The sequence below is a fragment of the Peromyscus eremicus genome, unplaced genomic scaffold (assembly GCF_949786415.1).
Source record: "Peromyscus eremicus unplaced genomic scaffold, PerEre_H2_v1 PerEre#2#chr22_unloc_1, whole genome shotgun sequence".
In the NCBI taxonomy this organism is placed as follows: Eukaryota; Metazoa; Chordata; class Mammalia; order Rodentia; family Cricetidae; genus Peromyscus; species Peromyscus eremicus.
In genome coordinates, this window is record NW_026734286.1 from 6,980,733 (window position 1) to 7,000,128 (window position 19,396).

General features: G+C 41.1%; 1 protein-coding gene across 1 annotated transcript; it reads left to right on the forward strand.

The window, feature by feature from the left end:
- Positions 1–203: 203 nt before the first annotated feature.
- Positions 204–18,054, forward strand: LOC131900687 (zinc finger protein 260-like). The gene is made up of 4 exons (XM_059252005.1): positions 204–341; positions 11,177–11,303; positions 11,511–11,571; positions 14,969–18,054. Exons 1-4 carry the CDS (start codon positions 339–341, stop codon positions 17,007–17,009), a joined length of 2,232 nt encoding a protein of 743 aa, XP_059107988.1. The 5' UTR covers positions 204–338; the 3' UTR covers positions 17,010–18,054.
- Positions 18,055–19,396: the final 1,342 nt, after the last annotated feature.

Below are 19,396 nucleotides of genomic sequence, written 5' to 3' on the forward strand. Positions count from 1 at the left end.
TGCTAAAATGTGTAGCCCAGGCTGGCCTCGAACACCTGATCCTACTGCCTCCGCCTCCTTCAGCAAATCCTACCTGCGAGCGCCACCACAATGGGCGAGCTGCAGCTTTTCACTGCACTCTGACTCTAAGGGAGCTGCCTCTGTCACTCAGGCATCACTAGCCAATCATGGCCTCCAGATGGACTTCCAGTCAGAATGTGGGCGGGTACTTCCGATTCCCCTTGGTGAAGGCTCCCGAAGCTCCGCGACTGAGGGAGGGAGACCCTCGTGTTCCGTGTGCTGCGCTGTGACCCGCTGCCGGGAGCTGTGAGGAGAGCCCGGCGAGCTGGGAATCCGCCATGGTGAGCGAGGGGCCGCCGTCCCCATGTGGGGAGGAGCCTTGGGAACAGGTGTGGGGTCCCGGGGCTGTGGGAAACAGCGGCCCAGCACAGTGAGGTCACATGAGGGCCATGCCACTTCCGGGAGCTAGGCGGGAACCAGCGGACCAAGTAATTTCCTGGCGCCCCCGGGTGCGCAGGCGCAGAGCATGGGAGGCGGAAACCTTGTGTGGAAACATCCTTGTTGTCAACATTGTGGTGCAGGGCGCGTGTATGCGCTGTTTTTACTGTCTCCAGGGAAGGCAGATTTGCTAACTCTCAGAGCCCTGGTGTCTCCAGTGTTTTCTAGAAGTTCTGCACTTGTCACTGAACATTCAGGTGTAGGTAGATCTGTCCGCAGTTAATTCTGTGCAGGGTGTGAATTCTGTGTCATTAACACATTTGCATGTAGATGCCAGGGTGGTCCAGTCACGTGTGTCAGTAAGGCCATTCTTTCTGGGTTTCCTGGCCTCCTGTGTCACAATTGACTCCATATTAATTGGGTTTTCATTTCTAAGTTTGCTCCCCTGTTCTGTTGATCTCTTAATTCTTTCCCAGACAGTACAGTCTTCATTGCAGATATGAGAAGTTTTAAATTCAGATGGTGTCAGAGTGTGTGCTGTTTATTTAACTAATCTTATGTTGATCATTTTTCCATTCATGATGACCTTTGTCATCAATTTTCTGTTGTTGGTATGAAAAATTGTTGGACTTTTTAACTGTACTGTTGCTGAATCTGTAGCTCAATTTTGTACTGAAATAATATTGAGGCTTCCTGTCCGCAATCCTGGAATTTCTCTCCTTTTATTTAGTTCGTTGATTCTTTTTATTACAAATTTATAGCTTTGCCTACAGATATTAGGCACATTTCAATGTATTTCTGGCTGTTTTATCCATGGTGACATAAAAGTGATATGTGGGTATGGTTTTTCTTTGTTTATTTAATTTTTCAAGATAGGGTTTCTCTGTGTAACCTTGGTTGTCTTAGAACATTGTGTAGACCGGGCTGGTCTCGAACCCGGAGATGCACCTGCCTCTGCCTCTGGGATTAATGGTGTGTGCCACTGCTCCCGGCAAGGGTGTGTGTTTTTAATTAGCGCTGATTATTTATTTTATCCTATGTGTGTGACTGTTTTGCTTGTATAAATGTATGTTCATCGTGTGTGTGTTTGGTGCCCACAGAAGGTAGTAGGGGGCATCAGATCCTCTGCAAGAGGATTTAGTGATGATTGTGTGCCACCAGGTTAGTGCTGGGACCAAACCCAGGACTTCTACAAGAGCAGTAAGTAGTGGTAACTGCTGAGCCATCTCTCCAGCCCTAAACTTGACAGATTTTCAAAACTTTATGTGTGTGCATGCACAAGTATATGCTGAGAAGCCAGTGTTAAGAGAGTTGAGGTTTGCTTAGCAATCTGTCTTTGGGGGCTGTGAGATGACTCAGTAGGTATGCTGGTTAGCTTTGGTCAGCTTGACACAAGGTAGAGTCACACTGGTTTGCAGGTAAACCTATAGGGTATTTTCTTGATTAGTGGTTGATGTAATAGGGCATCCCACTGTGGTTGGTGCCACCCTAGTCAGGTGGTCCTGAGTTCTATAAGGAATCAAACTGAGTAAGCCATATTAGCAGGAGGGCAGTAAGCGGCTTTTCTCCAGGTTGAGAGCATATGTGGAGTGTATAAGCCTATTGTATATACAAGTTGGCAAATCTGTTCTTGGCCAGCTGCTCTTTGTGTGTTAGGTAGAGCTGGAGGCTTTCTATTCCTAAGGAGATTTTTTTTTTTTTCAATTAATCTCTAAGTGTGTGGCATGATTTCTCATTGGGAAGGCACATTAATTCCAAAACAGTTACACCTTCCAGCTTTCAGAAAAGTATTTTAAGATAAGGTTTGTTATGTTGACTCTCTTTGCCTTGGTCCCAGTGTTTAGGCCCACAGGGCAATGACGCTGCTGTCCTTGGGACTCAGCCTCCTCAATTGTTCATTAAAGGTTTGCAATAGCACACACTTTTTTCTTTTTTTTTTTTCCCCTTAGACAGAGTTTCTCTATGTAGCCTGGGCTGTTCTGGAATTCACAGTGTAGACCAGGCTAGCCTCGAACTCACAGAGATTCACCTGCCTGTGCCTCTTGAGTGCTGAGATTAAAGGCATGTGCCACCACCACCCTGCAAGTAGCACACACTTCTAAAACTACCCATTGGAGTCATGGCTGTCCATTGCACTAACAGGGATAGGATTTGTGTGTGGAGCATGACTTGTCCATTGAGACCAGAATAGAAGGAGTAGTTTATTGTGTATACCACAGGGGGAAATAGACTAGGCCATAGCTGGATTGGAGATTGTTTAAGTGAGAGCTGCAGGTATCTCTGTTATAAAAAAGGACATGATTGGGCAGGTGAGTGCCTTTCTGTGTACTTTCCCAGTATGCATTAACTCATACCATGTGAATGAAGGAAAACCAAATTGGTGGGTGTACAGTTTGGGGAGGTTAGTCTGAGCCACTCAAATTTCTGATTGGACAACTCTCTTATGGTGGTAACTGTAAATCTGTTTGTCTCACTTCAGTCAGATGAGAGGATTAAGACACTGGGCATTTGGCTGTGGCTTGTGTGTGAGCATACAGCACTCAGCAGCTAACATTTCACACAGGGCATGGTCATACAGTCTCTCTCTTTTTTTTGAGCTGAGGATCGAACCCATGGCCTTGAGCTTGCTAGGCAAACACTTAACCACTGAGCTAAATCCTCAACCCCATACAGTCTCCTATAAATGTGGACCCAAGTTCTGTGCAGGATGATGAGTATAGATCTATTTGCCGCCGCCTTCTTCTTCTTCTTCTTCTTCTTCTTCTTCTTCTTCTTCTTCTTCTTCTTCTTCTTCTTCTTTTTAAGATTTATTTATTTATTATGTATAAAGTGTTCTGTTTGCATGTATCCCTGCAGTCCAGAAGAGGGAGCCAGATCTTATTACAGATGGTTGTGAGCCACCATATGGGTACTGGGAATTGAACTCAAGACCTCTGGAAGAACAGCCAGTGTTCTTAACCTCTGAGCCATCTCTCCAGCCCTATTTGCATTCTTCTACATGCAGACATCCAGTTTGACCAGCACCATTTGTTGAACATGCTGTTTTCCAGTGTGTGTTTCTACCTTCTTTATCAAAACCCAGGTGTCCATAGGAGTGTAGATTCATGCCTGGGTCTTCATTTTTATTTCATTGATGGATGCGTCGGTTTTTATGCTAGTCCCATGTGGTTTTTTATCACTATACCTCTGTAGTACAGCAGTGTAGAATGGTGAAACCTCCAGCAGTTCTTTTATTGTTCAGAATTGCTTTAGCTATGCTGGGTGTTTTTTTTTTTTTTTTCTCTCTGAAGTTGAGGATTGTTCTTTTGAGGTCTGTAAGCATTGTGTTGGGATTTTGATGGGGATTGCATTGAGTGTGCAGATTGCTTTTGGTAGGATTGCCATTTTTACTATGTTAATCCTATCGATCTGTGAGTGTGGGCGATCTTTCCATCTTCTCATATCTTCTTCAGGTTCTTTCTTCAGAGGCTTGAAGTTTTATGATACAAGCCTTTCACTTGCTTGGTTTGAGTTACCCCAAGATATTTTACATATTCAAGGCAGTTTTGAAAGGTGTCCTCCCCTGTTTTCTTTCTTAGTTCCTTTGCCATTTGTACATAGGAGAGCTGTTTATTTTTGTGAGATAATTGTATATCAGACCACTTTGCTGAAAGTGTTTATCAGCCATAGGAGTTCCTCTGTGGAATATTTTAGGCCACTTACATACACTATCACATCATCTACAAATAAATATTCTTTGACTTCTTCCTTTCCAATTTGTATCCCCTAGATCTCCTTCAGTTGTCTTATTGCTTTAGCTATGACTTCCAGATCTATATTGAATAGACATGGTGAGAGTGGACAGCATTGTCTTGTTCTTGATTTTAGGTGAATAACTTTGAGTTTCTCTCCATTTAATTTGATGATGGCTGTAGGATTAGTGGAAATGACCTATATTTTGTTTAGGTATATGTAGCTAAAGAGACAGTAAAGAGACAGTAAAAGTAGTATAAAAAATAAGCCACGTAAAAATGAATATTACACAGAGAATCTGGATTGTGTTGTCTTTGGGATTTTTAACTGCAGAAAAACATTTGATTGTAAAAGCTGTTGAGTTATGCCAAAATGTATGTTTTAAAGGTACCTTGACTTCAAAATTTGGATATAAGGATATGTTACTTTGGAAAGGAGTCTCTGCTTTCGTTCCCACAGAAAGCCAAAGGCTATGGATTTGTTCCAGATTAAGGTACATCAGGTTTGACCAGCCAAGACCCCCTGAAGGTCTCCAATGACACCATGGCCCAGATGATCCAACATCCAGAATGGTTTGAAGGCATCTGGCTCAGACGATACAGCCTCATGGACTATTCCATAATTCTAAAATTTTCTTTGTTTCCCCATAAGATACAGCGCCCCCTTTCAGCAGGAAGTAGTAAGAGAAGCTACGCCCAAATTCCCAAATTATATGTAATTTTACTTTGTTAAGGTTAAAACCTTCCTTTTTGGGAAAAAAAAAGGGGGAAGTGCTGTGGGATGTATGGCAAATGTGTTGCTGATTAATCAATAAAACACTGACTGGCCGTTGGCTAGGCAGGAAGTATAGGCGGGGCAAGGAGGAGAATAAAGCTGGGAAGTGGAAGGCTGAGTCAGAGAGACACTGCCAGCTACCACGATGAGAAACAGCTTGTGAAGATGCCGGTAAGCCACGAGCCATGTGGCAAAGTATAGATTAAAGGAAATGGATTAATTTAAGCTGTAAGAACAGTTAGTAAGAAGCCTGCCACGGCCATACAGTTTGTAACCAATATAAGTCTCTGTGTTTACTTGATTGGGTCTGAGGCTGTGGGACTGGCAGGTGAAAGAGATTTGCCCTGACCGTGGGCCAGGCAAGAAAACTCTAGCTACAGGTATATTCTTTGTATCCCTTATCTCTGCATGACTTTTATTATGAAGTGATATTGGATTTTTGTCAAAGGCCTTTTCTAATGAGATGATCCTGACTCAATTGTTTTTTCATAATCATTTACCTAAGCCATAGTCTGTATGCTCCTCAATAGAAACCCATGTGTTCTATCAGTGTGACACTTCCTTGTTTCATTTTTTTTTTTTTTTTTTTTTTTTGGTTTTTCGAGACAGGGTTTCTCTGTGTAGCTTTGTGCTTCTCCTGGCACTCACTTGGTAGCCCAGGCTGGCCTTGAACTCACAGAGATCCGCCTGGCTCTGCCTCCCAAGTGCTGGGATTAAAGGCGTGCGCCACCACCGCCCGGCTCTTGTTTCATTTTTTTTATCCTCTACAGCCTCTGCTTTATCAGAGACAGAGGCAGCATTTTATCCTATCTTTACCTGTGTTAATTTTTTCACTAAACTAACCTCCATCATAATCCCTTGCTATATTTATTAAAGACTGTCAATCATCAAAATCCCATTTAAACTAACACTATTGTTGTATAAAGTCATTGCTTCAGTTAAACAGTACAGCTTAGGAGGAAGTCATCTTCATAATAATCCACAGGTAAAAATGCCCAGTACAACAAGATATTTCCAAGAGATGATCATACTACATTTAAGGGCATTGGGGACCCCCCACACCCATTCACACCATGCCAGATTCCAGAGAAAAATGGCAGTGGCAACCATACAAAGACACAGCAGTGGAAAGAAACATCCTGGGGTTGAGGCTCTCGGAGCACTGCATATGTGAGATTCACCCATCAGAGTTTTATTTCCTGGTGGGCCGATCCCCTGAAATCAATTGCATCTGCTGCTCCTCTGACATGGCTACTGCCAATCCCCCAACAGTATAACAGTTTGTCTCAAATCAGCTATTCCATTAACTATCTCACTGTTTTATTTTATTGAGTCCAAAGTTCTGTAGAATGCTTGTGCCAGTCTCTAATGAACTCAGCAGTTTGGCTTTCTTTATGAAGGGCCAATCCAGCTGCTGTAGCAGCAGTAGCAGCCAATGCAACAATGCCCATACCTACTGCAATAATCAGTCTAAGCATTCAATGTGTTTTTCTTAATATTCTTTCAGTGAGCTTCTGCACTATGGTCATCACAGGTGAGTCTTGCCGTGGCCTTGATGACTTCACTGGCATCCAGACTGCTGGCCTTGCTCTAAGAATGTATAAACTTTCAGAGGTTACATCTAAAGACATACTAGAATTAACACAGGTATGAAGGGTACAGTGTTCACAAGTGATGCTGTAATTTTTAGGGTGCCATTGTACAGGCACTTCAGTAGCTGATAAGGTAATGGTACACATAGTATAAAAGGATGGCTTTGATTTAGTCTAAATGACAAAGTTTCATCCTTAATGTTTAACTGTCTTTCCCACGCTTTAAGAGGGTGGAAGGTACTTGCTAATTTCTTCAAGTTAGTCTGAACTGAATTGCCAAATTGTAGGAGAGGACTTGACATTCCAACTCCATGCCATTGAATAGTTTCATTAACAGTAGAGCTAATTTCTACAGTTGCATTTGAACTATATTTGTGTCATCTTAATAATGAGTGAGAATGTTTTCCTTGAGGGGATCCATAAGGGCTCCAATCAATGACATCTGCATGGGAGATACTAATAAGCACCCGAGGTTTCTCACCTTTACGTGGTTGCCAATGTATCCAGTCAGATTCCTTGTTGGAAACCTACATCTCTCAGAACAGTAGATTTGTGGAACTAGTAGCATTAATCTCCTGTCTTCTAAAACCAGATCCACGAAAAATATAAAACATTATGATAATCCTGGGTTTTATTTACTATAGTAGCCATACTTGAAAGGTTATATTTACATATTAACTTCCATTTCCTATAGAAATAGGAATTCCTTGCACCTCCACAGTGTAATTCTTAATTTCTTTACTCTCTCTCCTCTGTAAGCTGAGCAGGAACTTGTTTGTCATAAGGACCAGGTAGTTAAGAAGATTCATTAACCATCACAGGAATATGCACATCTCCCAACTTACTCCTATGTTAGTTGGAGGATTAGGAACATAGGCCCAATATGTATAGTTGGCCCTGTTACCTGTATAGTTATCACAGATAGCATAGCAAGGTTAGGTTTGTAGCATCCTGAGGTTTCTGAGCCAGTGGAACTAATGCCTTCTCTTTGTCACACAAATTCTTTTTTTTTTTTCCCCCCAAGAGACAAGGTTTCTCTGTGTAGCTTTGGAGCCTGTCCTGGAACTCACTCTGTATCCCAGGCTGGACTCGAACTCACAGAGATCTGGCTGCCTCTGCCTCCCGAGTGCTGGGATTAAAGGAGTGGGCCACCACCACCCCGCAGTCACACAAATCCTAAAGCTGTGCCCAGGTGGGAGGCTCAGTCATCCACTTCAAAGGCTTTTTTAGTCTTTTTTTCCCCCAGAGGTATGTCATTCATCTCAGCAGCCAAAGTGTCTGAGAAATTCGTCTGGCTCATGCTGGACTTTCTCAATTTTGACTGGATCCACAACCTTTTGTCTCCTGTAAAAACATAAGTTTGACCCCATTGTAACACTTTCCCTGGTTTTCATTTTGATGTTGAAACATCTTCAGCATTGCCCCCTCCAAAGCCCCCGTCTTTCAGCAGCTGTTGTCTCTGTGTCATTAGTTTAAAAAATTTAAAGTTAGTAAGGCATTATGTAGTCTATATAAGGATATAAGGGGTCCTTATATCCTCCTTCTGTTCAAAAAGCATCTCCTTTAGTGTGTGATTATATCTTTTAACAATTGCTTGACCTGTAGGATTATATAGTAACCTTGTAATGTGTTTTACATTGTGTCAGAAAAAAAAAAAAAACTTTTATTTTACTGGAAACATAAGTTGAGCATTATGAGTTTTAATATGTTTAATATGTCCATTATGGCCATTGTTTCTAATAAATTTGTAATTATAGAATCAGCCTTTTTAGAATTTAAGGTAATAGATGTCCATTGAAATCTAGAGTATGTATCAATGGTATGATGAATAAATTTGAAGTTTGTAAATTCGGTTAAGTGAAATACATCCATTTGTCAATTTTATTATTATTATTATTTGTGTGTGTGTATACCTTTAGGATTAGTTCCTGCAGGTAATGGAATTTGATTATACAAAGAACATGTAGGACAGTTTTTTTCTTAAAATAATTTCCTTATCTTGTTGCTAGGTAATGGAAAATTATTTTCTTTAAGCCTTGGCTATTAACCTTTTTTTAGTGAAGTTCAGAAGCTTCCAACACATTTCCTATCAATAGTTGATCAATTTTTAAATTTCCTTTTCTAATTGTCTAGCAACCCAGTATGAGACCGAATATGAGTGATATATGGTGGATAATTTCTGACCCGGATTGACTGTTGTAGTTGCAAGAATAGCAACGTCAATTCTGAATTATCCGCAATAAGTTTAGCAGTTTCTATATGCAATACAACCCTTTCTGCATATAGAGAATCAGTAAGTATATTAAGAGATTCATAAAGTCTAATAAAACCATCAGAATGGGATATAACTCTGATTTCTGAACTGAAGCATATGGACTTTGAATTTCTTTACTGATCTTTCCTGCTTTATAACTTGCCAATCCTAACTTAGGTGTGTCAGTATAAAGTATAAGAGCCCCAGAAATAGTGCTCTGTTCATTTTATTTATTTATTTATTTATTTATTTATTTATTTATTTATTTATTTATTTATTATGTATACAGAAGAGGGTGCCAGATCTCATTGCAGATGGTTGTGAGCCACCATGTGGGTGCTGGGAATTGAACTCAGGACCTCTGGAAGAGCAGTCAATGCTCTTAACCTCTGAGCCATCTCTCCAGCACCTCAATTGTTTGTTTGTTTGTTTGTTTGTTTTCTAGAAGTTGGGCTTGTTTTAATTTTTTCTTTCTCCCATGAAGGGACCATTGATAATGAGTTATTCTCACTATTTTGGAAAAATAAAAAACATTTCCGATCAAGAGACCCTTAGTATTGAGTAATTCCCCATCTGAGGCAAAAACAAAATGTATTTAAACCAGAACTCTCAGTTTCTTCTCCTGCCCGACATCTCCCTGCTGGCTGCCATGCTTCTTCCCATGATGATCATGGACTAAAACATTATCATTAGATGTTTGGTGTTTGCCCTGCATGGTTTCAGACTTGCCTTGGTCCAACCTTTCCTTAATTCCTTGAAAGGGAAATGTATATTCTGTGCCGTTGTGTTTGGGTTGATATGATTCATGATTTGTTATTTATTACATGAGGTCATAGTCAAGAGACCTCCTTGCATGTCAGAAGAAACTGTGGACATTCAAACAGTATTGGGACTATTACATAACATGTGAATCTATGAAATCAGACTAAATGCATTTTGAATCATGGTTTGTGAATTTGTCATGACCTGTGTCAAAATGTTGAGGGTTGAATGAAAAATCTTCCAGGTAGTGTGCTGAGTTTGAGCATTTGTCTTTGGTGTGGGCCTTCATTGGTGACTTACAAAACCCTTAGGAGGATCCTTTCTGGAGGAATATAGTCTCACCACATTCCTTTGTTTTTTTGAAAGTGAGCAGCCCCATTCCTTCTCATGTATGCACGCCATACCAGCATTAGAGACTCCTTTTTTTTTTTTTGGTTTTTTGAGACAGGGTTTCCCTGTGACAGTCCTGGCTGTCCTGGAACTCACTTTATAGACCAGCTGGCCTCAACTCACAGAGATCTGCCTGCCTCTGCCTCCTGAGTGCTGGGACTAAAGGTGTGCGCCACCACACCTGGCTCCATTCTTAAATAATGTAAAGTAGAAGCAATTGCTTTTCCTTGCCAATCGATATTTCTTGCCTGATATTTTTATGTTTATATTTTTGGCAGATTGAATCAGATTTTTGTACATGTCAGGCATTTGCTCTTGTGCCTAACTTTAGCCCTGTCATGACTTTTGAACTTTGGCATTGGTGTCATTTTTCAGAGCCAGAGTGCATTCATTCCTGAAATTAATATTGATCTCCTGAGTCACTGAATTGTCGATGTGTAATATTGTCTCTACCTTTGTGTATGTTTTTACACTTTTACATTATTTTCAAATGTGTTATCTTATCTGTTGACCCATCTGTCTATACTCCCTCCCTTTTGGTGTTTGTTTTACTGTTTTAGGATCAGCATTTACTTTACTAATGTTCTTGAGAACTCATTGATCTGTCAGACAGCAACTGAATAAAAATGCTTTCCTTCCTGGGAATTATTAGCCTTACAGTTCAATAAGGGTCACTCCAGCTTATGATAGACAAGAGCAGAACTGGCGGGAATGTTTAACTCTGTGGAGGAATTTTGAGTGAGGCCTGAGTGCTTTCTGTTTTTTAGTTTGAGACAGGGTCTCGCTATGAACCTTTGGCTGTCCTGGCAATCTCTACATAACCAGGCAGGCTTGAAAATCTCAGGGTTTCACCTGTCTCTGCCTCCCGAGGTTTGGGATTAGAGGTGTGCACCACCACACCCTTATTGCCCATCCTTTCTTGAAGTTAATGACTTTGATAAAATTCTGCTGATGTATACTAAATAGTGTTACTCTGTTTGCATGTCTCTCTGTATATATTCCTAGGCATTTCTCCTGCTGTGCTGTATTCTATTCTGTGGGCACTGGAATGGAAGGATCATTCTCTTTTGATGTTTCCTTTTAAAATGAGTTGGTGACTGCATTTGATATTTACTGACCAATGTCATTGACTGTTTTGAGCACACAGAATTATATAAATATATTCTCAATGAAGTGTACATTTGCAATTCAGTCTCATCATTTCAATTAAGAACATATATATGGGACATTTTAGGATGCAGTGACCTATGAGGATGTGCATGTGAACTTCACTCATGAAGAGTGGGCTTTGCTGGATCCTTCCCAGAAGAGTCTCTACAAAGATGTGATGCTGGAAACCTACTGGAACCTCACTTCTATAGGTAAGAATGTGAGCTTTCTGTCATATTTTAACTTAAGGGGACAAGCTTTTTTCTTTGGATTGGTGCTCTTCTGTGATTTCGCATATGAAAGGGGGAGAATCTGGTGAATAAATCAGGCATGGTAGTAAGTTTCATGAAAGATAGTAATTTCAAGTGTGCCTAATTTCCAGTAATATATCACATACATTTTCTGGTACTGTATTTTAGGTTACAAATGGGAAGACCATAATATTGAAGAACATTGTCAGAGCTGTAGAAGAAATGGAAGGTAATTTTCATGTGCAAGCTTGTATATATGTATGTGTGTGATAAATATCAGATCCCCGATTGCTGGCTTCCTCTGTCACTGATGCAATAAGTCAAATCAAACCAAATTAATAAATCCAGATTTAATAAACAAGGCATAGCAAATCAGCGCACTTTCAGGGGCTCTCAGGAAGTCAGGAGACAGAATAGGAGAGCACCCCTGGCAGATCTATGGGCCGGGTCTTAAATAGCCAGTAGGCATTTGAATGGTCCCAGGCATCTCTGGGGAGAGTAGCCGCCAGTAGTGGGCTTTCCGGAATGGGGACCCCTGAGCTGGAGATTGCACTCTCCCAACCTTTTAGGGTCTATATGGGTGCAGGTTCAAGTCTGTCTATTTCCTGCTGGCATGGGATGATGTGGGAAGTTTGGAGTTGGGATTATGGGTGGAGCAGCATTTGGATAGCTGCCATCTAGGAGACCTCAGGAATTTGGTTTTTTTTTTTTTTTTTTTTTTTCCTGTTTTTTGGAGACATTTTTCTCTTTGTAGCTTGGGTACCTTTCCGGGAACTTACTCTGCTGCCAGGCTGGCTTTGAATTCACAGAGATCTGCCTGCTTCTGCCTCCTGAGTGCTGGGATTAAAGGTGTGTGCCACCACCTCCAGGCACAGGAATCTGTTCTTGAAAGGACAGAATGCAGGGTGCTAGGAGCCAAAAATATATTATTATCACCGGCCCTCTGAATGGGGCTACCCATTGGTAGTAGGAAGACTGCCAGAAAGAATGGAACTGAGAAGTGGCCTGGTTGTACAAAGAGTGAATGAACGAGGCATGAGGGTAGATATGCCCTTAATTGGGACATCTTGGAAATCTAGGTTTCAGTTGCTGGTTAGTTGCCCACTTATGCCTAGAGAGGTGGTATCAGCAGTGAAATCCCAGGAGCTTGAGGAGACGACATGGCAAATTGAGGGATGATGTGTTCCAGGAGTGCTGGAGCCATAGCATCTGCTGTTTCCCTGGAGGTTGGGAGAACATCCATCCTGTGAATGTGTCATAAGAGTTAATGGATCTTTTTATGAGTGGGCAGTTGGGTGAAATCAACCTGTTATTATTCCCCCAGTTGGTGCCCTTGCTTGGTTTGCATTTGGAGCTGTTACAGGGGCTGGTGTATGTGGAGGGCCCCTGAGGGTTTGGCCTTGGCTCAGGCAGGAAGAGTGAACCTACAGAATATGCTCAATAATGGGTGGGGTCAAATTAGACTCTGGAAAGTAATATTAGTTTCCATCAGGCCAGACTTCTTTACAAAGCATCAGAACCCTTTTCCCAGGAACCTAAGGTGTCGGTAAAACTACTGGAACAGATTTATATCTTGGTGTCATGGTAAAAAGCTGTGGCCTTGGGTTAAGGCATAAACATTTTTTAAGTCTAAATTCACTGAACAAAGGAGGTTGTGTGAGTGAAGGAGGAGGGAGTTGAACATGGCTCCAGGGTTCTATATCCTCTCTAATGCTAATCTTCCTCTAAAAGCAGAAAAGAGTAAAATCCACAGAAATTTAAGGACCCCTGAAAACTGTTAGTAATCAGTGCTCTGTCAGTTTATCGAAACTGCATTTATCAAAGCTAAAACTTTGAACCTCTGAAGTTATATCCGAAATCAGTTTATCCTGTACCATGGAGTCTGTGAATGAAGCATACCTGTCTGTATTTTTAATAGGAAACTTACTAATGAACTACTAAGGTGCTTGTGGCCTTGAGATTGGGAGTGCTGTTAAACTGGCAAATCTGTTAGTACCCTGGTCATCAAACACCATCAGATCTGAGAAGGATAAGTAAATGAGCAGGAGTGAGCCAGCTTTCCAGTTACCCAGGCAGTCCCAAGTCTCTCCCTGGTCACTGGGGGACAAGTCCCAGAGGTAGCACTTGTTCAGATGCCAAGCACAGAGGATCTGACAGATTCTTTGTGGAGTAGAAATTTGGGGAGATCGGCCTACCTGTCTTGGCAGAGTGGGACAGTTGTTCCCCCATTGCTCAACTTATTCATAGTCTGGATATGATCTCAGCAGCACTTTAAGGTGTAAAGCAGCTTTTTGCTGTGTAGCTGGCTTTGTTACATTAGAGGCAAGCCTCCAGGTGGAAAATGTTCTGTGGCTATCCATCTTCTTGGAGAAGATGCTTCTTGGAGAAGATGCTTCCAGGAGTTGGCATGTCTCTCATAAAAAGATTTTATATTAAATGCCATATTCTCAGGTCTCTAAGGGTGTTTGAGAATGTTAGGTATATCTAAATTAGACAAATGTTGTTTAGGCTTAAATTTGAAGGCATATGTAAGTTAAGTCTGGACATACAATTTACCCAATTAGTTACAGCTTACCAATGTTAGTAAGACCAAGAAGATTCAGTCTGTAGTTTTTAGCCGACAGGTGGTAGTGAGGTTGGTTGACGTGGTGGCGGTGGTGGTGGTGGCGGCGGCGGCAGCGGTGGAGATAGCTCTGGTGGCAGGGACGAAAGGAGGAGGGACCAAACAGAACAAACTGCCTGGAGACATTTATGTAGTAGTTCAGGGTGTTAGAGCAGACAGGAACAGAGAGAACAGACAGGAACAGGACAGGAATTATCAAACAGAAATGTATCCTAACCACAGGAATTATCAAACAGAAATATATCCTAACCCAAATTCTATTGGAAACTTAATGTCTCCTTGGTGGGCCCAGTCCAAGAGGTTACCCTTACTAAAGATGGTGGTGAAGTATCTTTAACCGCAATCAAAATGGTGGCTGGCTACATGGTCACCCTTCCTAAAGAAGACAGTGAAGTCATTGACCTCTCTCTCTGACTTTAGCCAAAGTTGCACCTGCTCAGGAAGCTGGCTGCTTGTAATTAGAGTAGTGACAGACCACGTGATGTTCTCCAGCACAGTTTCAATCTGTAGTCACAAGCCTTACAGGTTTTAAAACATCCAATTAGCAAGACACATTCAGGACACATAAACTCAGGCATTCAAAACCTGTCATAAACCCACATGTGTGGCCACACCATTCACACATTTCCACTACCTTTGAGGATAAACAAGGAAACAATGCCACAATAGATGTCACAGGTTCAATCATAGCCATGTGAGAGGCATATTGTAGGACTGTCCATCCACTTACTGCCATGCCTTCCATTTATCATATAAGGTATACACAATGATGAGGAGATTGGGTATGTCCAAGACCTTTTATAAGCAAAGTTTCCTTATTAAAGCTATTGTTCTTCATTTTCTTGTAGTGAGTGATTTAACATAGTTTAATGAGAGGAGCACTTTATGAGTGACTTGGAGATGTAGAAACATGAACCTCTATTCCACATCTGTATGACACACAAAACATTTGACTATGGGAATGCAATGTGAAAACCCTTTATTTGTTATCTTCCTTTAGCAGGTGTGTCATCTGTCACTCTGGATACAAGGCATGTGAGCATAAGGGACATGGAAAGAAGCATGGTACTTCTGTCTCTCTCAGAACAAGTGGAAGATATGTAGTAGTTCCCACTATGAGAAGACTTGATGACTGTGATACAAGTTTACAATTAACTGGTTTTCCAACTTCAGTGGCAATTGATCAACAAACTCTCATTGGAGAAAATGAGTACCAGGAATATGGAAATTCATCTCTCTCTTCTGGTTTAATATGCACATGTAGTGTGGCTCACAGTATAAGAAAATGTTATAAATGCAATCGGTGTGGTCCAACTCTGAGTTATTCAAGTTCTCTTCAAAGAGGTGAAAAACCTCATGTGTTAAGAGAAAATAATAAATGTGAGTCATCTACTAAAGGCTTTAGCCATTATAGGCATCTTCAAACACACCAAACATCCAATAATGAAGAGAATCTCTATGAATATAATCAATGTGATAAAGCCTTTAGATGTGATTGGTCTTTAAAACACCAAAGAACTCATTTGGAAGGAAAACCCTGTGAGTATAATCAAAGATATAAAGGCTTTCCATGTCACAGTCTTCATCAAGTACATAGAATTCAAACTAGTGATAAAAGGTATGAATCTCAGCAATGTGATAAAGCCTTTGCATGTCCCATAATACATAATAGAAGTTACACTGGAAAGAAACTCTATAAATGTAATCAGTGTGGTAAAGCCTTTGCAGAGAAGAGAACCCTTCACAGTCATGAAAGATTTCATACTGGAGAGAAACCCTATAAATGTAATGAATGTGGTAAAGCCTTTAGAGGGAAGAATAGTCTTCTCAGTCATGAAAGAATTCATACAGAAGAGAAACCCCATGAATGTAATCAATGTGGTAAAGCTTTTGCATATAACAGTCATCTTCTCAATCACTTAAAAAGTCATACTGGAGAGAAACCTCATGAATGTAATCAATGTGGTAAAGCGTTTGCACAGATGCGTGATCTTCACAGACATGAAATAATTCATACTGGAGAGAAACCCTATGAATGTAATCAATGTTCCAAAGCCTTTGTACAGAAGAGTGATCTTCACAGACATGAAAGAATTCATACGGGAGAGAAACCCTTTGAATGTAGTCAATGTGGTCAAGCCTTTGTACAGAAGAATGTTCTTCACAGACATGAAATAATTCATACTGGAGAGAAACCCTATGAATGTAATCAATGTGGAAAAACCTTTGCAGAGAAGAGAAGTCTTCAGAGTCATGAAAGATTTCACACTGGAGAGAAACCCTATAAATGTAATCGATGTGGTAAAGCCTTTAGAGGGAAGAATAGTCTTCTCTGTCATGAAAGAATTCATACTGGAGAGAAACCCTATCAATGTCATGAGTGTGGTAAAGCCTTTGCACGAAAGAGTTATCTTCTCAGTCATGAAAGAATTCATACTGGAGAGAAACCGTATGCATGTAATCAATGTGGTAAAGCCTTTCCATATAATAGTCGTCTTCTCACTCACTTAAAAACTCATACTGGAGAGAAACCTTATGAATGTAATGAATGTGGCAAACTCTTTGCACAGAAGAGTCATCTTCTCAGTCATGAAAGAATTCATACTGGAGAGAAACCCTATGAATGTAATCAATGTGGTAAAGCCTTTGCAGAGAAGAGTCATCTTCTCAGTCATGAAAGAATTCATAATGGTGAGAAACCCTATGAATGTAATCAGTGTGGTAAAGCCTTTGCACAGAAGAGTCATCTTCGTAGACATGAAAGTCTTCATACTGGAAAGAAACCCTATGAATGTATTCAATGTGGTAAAGCCTTTGCACGGAGGAGTAGTCTTCAAAGTCATGAAAGAATTCATAATGGAGAGAAACCCTATAAATGTAATCAATGTGGTAAAGCCTTTGCAGAGAAGAGAAATTTTCACAGACATGAAATAATTCATACTGGAGAGAAACCCTATGAATGTAATCAGTGTGGTAAAGCCTTTACAGAGAAGAGAAGTCTTCATAGTCATGAAAGAATTCATACTTGGAAAGAAACTCTGTGAATGTATTGAATATGGTAATACCGTTGCACAGAAGAGTCATCACAGTCATGAAAAAATTCATACTGGACAGTACCGTATGGATGTAATCGATGTGGTAATTTCAGATGTGATCTGCCATGTGGTTGATGGAAACCGAATGTCTACAAAACGTACTTGCTGGAGTCCAGCTCCATAGGGGTTCAGGTCCCTAAGAGGAGATGAGGCATTAGCAAAGGAAAGAGACTGCCACGATCTTAGCGTGAATCAGCATGCTGCTTTATTGAATAAGGACTATACCCTTTATACTTTATAACTGAATCTCAGTTTAGACTAAAGCAAGGTTAAAAACAGACTTGATGATTCCAGGATAAAAGCAGCTATCAACTTCATCACAGCATTTTTCTTGAGGCAAAAGTGATAAATTCAGCAAGTATCTAAATGCCTTTGTGGATGTGCGCTCATTGTTTCCTTCCAGTGTGCTTTCATCCTTGGAACTAGGTATGCCCAGTTAGTAAATCATTAAGTTCTCTATTCTTGGTGTACTCAGGGGATACAATGGGGTTCTTATGTGAGAGTAGGCATAGTTATCATGCTATATGGTTCCATGGTGGTGGGGATTTTTTCCAAGAATTTTGTTTCAAGGACTGCCTATGTATACATTCTCATCTTCCACTGTAGCTCACAAAAAAAATTCCCACAGTAAAAGGGATAAGGAGACTTCATCACATATGGTGAGAATTGTTAAAACTCAAATAAAAAGATGTCGGGGAATTAAGATCTGCAATGTCAAAATGCTGTGGGATGTTCTGTATGGCAAATGTGTTGCTAATTAGTCAATAAATAAAACACTGATTGGCCATTGGCTAGGCAGGAAGTGTAGGCGGGACAAGGAGGAGAATAAAGCTGGGAAGTGGAAGGCTGAGTCAGAGAGACACTGCCAGCCACCACGATGACAAACAGCATGTGAAGATGCCGGTAAGCCACAAGCCATGTGGCAAGGTATAGATTAATGGAAATGGATTAATTTAAGCTATAAGAACAGTTAGCAAGACGCCTGCCATGGCCATACAGTTTGTAAACAATATAAGTCTCTGTGTTTACTTGGTTGGGTCTAAGCGGCTGTGGGACTGGCGGGTGACAAAGATTTGTCCTGACTGTGGGCAGGAAAACTCTAGCTACATCAAAATGCTGGAGCTTTGTCAAGTAGCAATGGTCACTGTGCAGTCTACACCAGGTACTAAACTGCTAAACCATCTCTCATCCCTTTTTCTTTTAAGATTCAGTTTATGATTTTTGTCTTTGTGAGTGCACATGAATAGTATAGTTTGAAATCAGATGTCAGCCTGTGTTACCGGGTTCTTACTTTCTACCAGTTGGGTTCTGAGGATCATACCAGGTCCATCAGACTTGGTTGCAAGCACCTTTACCTGCTGAGCCATGCTACGATGTCCACTGAGCCCTGATATATATATATATATGTATAATATATATATATATATGTATGTATAATATATATATATATATATATATATACACACACACATATATATATATTTGAAGAGACTGATGAAGTTCAGGCTGACCTTGAACTTAAGACCTTTCTGCTTCCACCTCATTACTAGCATGACAAGTTTCACTGTCAAAACGTTTATGCAGAGGTCTTGTGTGTGCTAAGCAACCATTCTAATGAGAGCCATCTGATATGAAAGCATTGACGTAGCCCGTAGCCAGTTCTTCATACACAGCCACACTGAGACCCTGCCCCAAAACCAAAACAAACCTGCCAACAAACACAAAATTTTGTTTAAAACTGTGTGTGCGTATTTTGAAACAAAGTGTCTCAGTTGCCTAGGCTGGCCTATAATTCACACTCTAGCCCTTGAATCCTGCTCCTTGGCCTTGTCTGCTTAAGTACCTGGAGAACAGGGCTGGATGTGGGTTGTTTACCCAACCACCCCCACAGTTCCCCAGAGTTTTCTTGAGTGCGAGCAGCAGGAAATATTAGAAGGATTTATTGCGGAGAATATCGCGGAGATAAACAGATAGAAAATAAAGGATAGCCTCGAGAGGGCCTGGAACCTATTCCAACGGGCCCCGACTGTCTCTGCCCCAGGGTTTTTATAGAGACGCCAAGGGGTGGAGCAAAAGACCTCCTCCCCCAGCACAGCCAAGTGCAGACCATCTCAGACACCTGCACTCAGGCCTGTGGTCTAATTATCCTCTATGAGGACCTGCTGGGTAAAGCCACGAGGAACCCGAGAACGGGCTCCCACAGCTGGACTAGTGAGTGAGCAAGCTAGAGCAGAGAACGGCCTAACAATGTGTCTGGAGACACACAGCTAGTAGCCAGAGATACATGACAAGATCAGAATGTTCCTAGGATAGGGTTGGAATCCAGAATCTTTCTT

Excerpts from the sequence above, each read along its gene's own strand:
- LOC131900687 (XM_059252005.1), top strand. Across the intron at positions 11,304-11,510 it reads CTGGAACCTCACTTCTATAG|GTTACAAATGGGAAGACCAT; the intron begins GTAAGAATGTGA and ends ACTGTATTTTAG. Across the intron at positions 11,572-14,968 it reads AGCTGTAGAAGAAATGGAAG|GTGTGTCATCTGTCACTCTG; the intron begins GTAATTTTCATG and ends TTCCTTTAGCAG.